The sequence below is a fragment of the Anomalospiza imberbis genome, chromosome 16, assembly GCF_031753505.1.
Source record: "Anomalospiza imberbis isolate Cuckoo-Finch-1a 21T00152 chromosome 16, ASM3175350v1, whole genome shotgun sequence".
Classification (NCBI taxonomy): Eukaryota; Metazoa; Chordata; class Aves; order Passeriformes; family Viduidae; genus Anomalospiza; species Anomalospiza imberbis.
The window spans coordinates 16498681-16502876 of NC_089696.1; the positions used below are offsets into that span (position 1 = coordinate 16498681).

Consider the following 4196-nt stretch of genomic DNA (forward strand, 5'->3'; position numbering starts at 1 on the left):
TGCAGCACCGAAATCACCCAGGCGCCTCGCCTGGTGCAACCTTGGCTCCGTGCTCTTTAGCCCAGGGAGGCTGTGACTGAAGAGTGATTCATGCCTGGCACAGAGGGTCCTTGCAGCAATCCATCTTCCAGACAAGCTCCCCTGAGCAGAGGCAGGTAAATCAGAGCAGCTGGCAGTGGGCCCGGCCGGACAGTGTCAGCTGGGGCTGCCCTGCCGTGATGGAGGGCTGTGATTGCCACGGCGGGGGGCTGCCACTGCTGCCAGGGATTTATCACCCCCGTGCTGCCAACACAAACTCAGTGTGGGGAAGCAGTGCCACTGTAATTATTCTGCAAATATAATTAGGTACAAATGTAGTGAATAATACTAAAATATATTTATTTCCCACTATTCTCCCAACTCTTGCAGCCCATTAAAATGTGTTATTATGATAATTTGTCATGAAAATGACAACATTTATTAATGCATTAAACTAAATTCCTAGTAAATTAGTAATTGGCTAAACAATGCCACTGAGATCGCAGTGCTGGGGCCTTTAGCAACAGAGAGAAATGCAGGAGGAAAACCATTTGGTTTTGTAGTTTCACCCACTCTCCTCAGTGGCAGCTAGGGGTTAAGCCACGGGAGAGTGTGGCCGGTGAGGCCAGGGCCACCTGGTCCCTGCAGGGAGGCAAGCCCGCTGCCGGGCACCTGCCAGGGCTCAGGGTCGGTGCCTCGGAAGGGTGGGAGCCCCAGCACGCAGGGCAGGGACGAGGTGGGAGCTCCCTGCAGCTCCTGACAGGAGGCTGCAGCAACCTCCAGGGAGTCAGGCTCTGCTCCCAGGCAACCAGGACAGGATGAGCAGAGCTGGCCTCTAGCTGTGACAGGGGAGGCTCTGCTGGGACATCAGGAGGAGCTTCGTGGAAAAGGCGGCCAGGCACTGAAGGGGCTGCCCAGGGAAGGGATGGAGTTTCCATCCCCGGAGGTGTCCAAGAAACAACTGGATGTGGAACTTGGTGCTCTGCTCTGGTGCTCTGCTCTGGTTGACAAAGTGACGATCAGCCAAAGGTTGGACTCAATAGTCTTGGAGGTCTTTTCCAAACAAAATGATTCTGGGACTCGGATTGTACTGGGGTGTCTGTGTCTGAACCTCCAGGGATGTGTTTTAAAACTCCCTCTGGCTGTGCAGCAGCTCTGGGGAAGCTGAAACCAGAGTCAGTTGCAGTCTGGCAGCAGCTGCCATTGCTGCTGGGGATGTGTCCGACCATCCTGCCTCTCCATTAAACACCAGGGACAAGCCCATGCAGCTCCTGCAACCTCTGCTCTCAATCCTGTTTATTATACACAAAATAACGGAGTGGTGTACGACCCAAACTGCAGTTCCAGGCGCCCGCAGGGGCCTTTCCGCCCGCTCCTCAGGCCGCCATTTTGTGCCGGGGAGGCGGCGCCGCCCGGCGCCTCACGGCTCCGCGGCCGGCAGCGACCCCTGGCGGGCGGAGCGCAGCGCGGCGGGAACGGGGACGGGGACGGGGACGGCGACGGGGGGAACGGGGACAGCAGCTGGGACAGCCACGGGGGTAACGGGGACAGCAACTGGGACAGCGACGGGGACAGCGACGGGGACAGCGACGGGGGGAACGGGGACAGCAACTGGGACAGCCACGGGGGTAACGGGGAGACCAGCTGGGACAGCCACGGGGACAGCGACGGGGGTAACGGGGACAGCAGCTGGGACAGCGACGGGGGTAACGGGGACAGCAGCTGGGACAGCCACGGGGGTAACGGGGAGACCAGCTGGGACAGCCACGGGGACAGCGACGGGGGGAACGGGGACAGCAGCTGGGACAGCCACGGGGGTAACGGGGACAGCAGCTGGGACAGCCACGGGGACAGCGACGGGGGGAACGGGGACAGCAGCTGGGACAGCCACGGGGGTAACGGGGAGACCAGCTGGGACAGCCACGGGGACAGCGACGGGAGGAACGGGGACAGCAGCTGGGACAGCCACGGGGGTAACGGGGACAGCAGCTGGGACAGCGACGGGGACAGCGACGGGGGTAACGGGGACAGCAGCTGGGACAGCCACGGGGGTAACGGGGACAGCAGCTGGGACAGCCACGGGGGTAACGGGGAGACCAGCTGGGACAGCCACGGGGACAGCGACGGGGGGAACGGGGACAGCAGCTGGGACAGCGACGGGGGTAACGGGGACAGCAGCTGGGACAGCCACGGGGGTAACGGGGAGACCAGCTGGGACAGCCACGGGGACAGCGACGGGGGGAACGGGGACAGCAGCTGGGACAGCCACGGGGGTAACGGGGACAGCAGCTGGGACAGCCACGGGGGTAACGGGGACAGCAGCTGGGACAGCCACGGGGACAGCGACGGGGGGAACGGGGACAGCAGCTGGGACAGCCACGGGGGTAACGGGGAGACCAGCTGGGACAGCCACGGGGACAGCGACGGGAGGAACGGGGACAGCAGCTGGGACAGCCACGGGGGTAACGGGGACAGCAGCTGGGACAGCGACGGGGACAGCGACGGGGGTAACGGGGACAGCAGCTGGGACAGCCACGGGGGTAACGGGGACAGCAGCTGGGACAGCCACGGGGACAGCGACGGGGGTAACGGGGACAGCAGCTGGGACAGCCACGGGGACAGCGACAGGGGGAACGGGGACAGCGACGGGGACAGCGACGGGGGTAACGGGGACAGCGACGGGGACAGCGACGGGGGTAACGGGGACAGCAGCTGGGACAGCCACGGGGACAGCGACGGGGACAGCGACGGGGGGAACGGGGACAGCAGCTGGGACAGCCACGGGGACAGCGACGGGGACAGCGACGGGGGGAACGGGGACAGCGACGGGGACAGCGACGGGGACAGCGACGGGGGTAACGGGGACAGCGACGGGGACAGCGACCGGGACAGCGACGGGGACAGCGACGGGGGTAACGGGGACAGCGACGGGGACAGCGACGGGGACAGCGACGGGGACAGCGACGGGGACAGCGACGGGGGGAACGGGGAGAGCAGCTGGGACAGCGACGGGGACAGCGACGGGGGTAACGGGGACAGCGACGGGGACAGCGATGGGGGTAACGGGGACAGCGATGGGGATAATGGGGACAGCGACGGGAACATCGACGGGGACAGCAACTGGGACAGCGACGGAGATAGCGACGGGGATAGCAACGGGGACAGCAACGGGGACAGCGACGGGGAATAGCGACAGGGACAGCAACGGGGACAGCGACAGGGACAGCGACGGGGATAACAATGGGGACAATAACGGGGATAGCGGCGGGGACAGCGACGCGGATAGCGAGGATAACAGCGAGGATAACAGCGGGGATAACGGGGATGGCCGCGGGGCGCGTTGTGGTGGTCACGGCCGGAGCCCCTCGCCCGGTGCCGTCCCGCGGTGCCCAGCAGAGGGCGCTGTCTCCCCGGGCTGAGCCGCTCCTGCCTCCGGCGGGACCGGCCCTGACCCGGCCTGGAAGAAATTTCCCGAGATATCCCATCTAACCCCCATTCCGGCAAAACTGCGGGCTGCTGCTTCTGCTCCTATTGCTTGTGACCTGTGAGAAGGGACTGACGGCCCTGGACGTCAGCTGGCACCAGCTGAGGCAGGTGTGAGCAGGTGCTGCCTGGTGCCCCGATCTGCCGCACGGGGCAGAGGTCACCGCTCGCGCTGCCCGCTCCAGCGCCGGCTCTGCAAACTGCTGAGCCGTTCTGGGCCCGAGGGGGCCCCAGAGACGCTCGAGGGGCTGCCCGTTGTTGTGGCTCTTACCCTGTGGTCCTGTGCTGGCCCCTGTGCTGTGCTGCCTCCGGCCTGGTGCCGTGGGGGAGCCTGGTCTAGCCGCGGCAGTGTCACAGCCTCTCCAGCGGCCAGGAGCTGCCTGTCCCCGAGGAAAACGACATGCTGCATAGTCCCTTACGAGCAGAAACTACCTTGACACGCTTGCTGGGTGGGAACTGGAGCCATTCCCTGGGCTGGCTGTGCTGCCGGCGTGGTTGAGCACAGTGCAGCCCAGCTGCCTGTCAGGCGGCCTGGTACATGGGCACAATGTGCTCCTGTGGAGCAAGGCTGGGTTACAACAACTTCTCCTTTTACCTCTTCTTCCCAAAGGAACACAAAGAAAGGCAATTCTCTGTTCTGGGCTCTTTCATTTTGTGTGGCACTTTACTGCCAAGGGGAAGGTGCAGTAAAAGCC

General features: G+C 64.2%; 1 protein-coding gene across 1 annotated transcript; it reads left to right on the forward strand.

Moving 5' to 3' along the window:
- Positions 1–943: 943 nt before the first annotated feature.
- On the forward strand, positions 944–3208 carry LOC137483938 (uncharacterized transmembrane protein DDB_G0289901-like). Its single transcript, XM_068207428.1, has 2 exons — positions 944–1047; positions 1399–3208. Exons 1-2 carry the CDS (start codon positions 944–946, stop codon positions 3206–3208), a joined length of 1914 nt encoding a protein of 637 aa, XP_068063529.1.
- Positions 3209–4196: the final 988 nt, after the last annotated feature.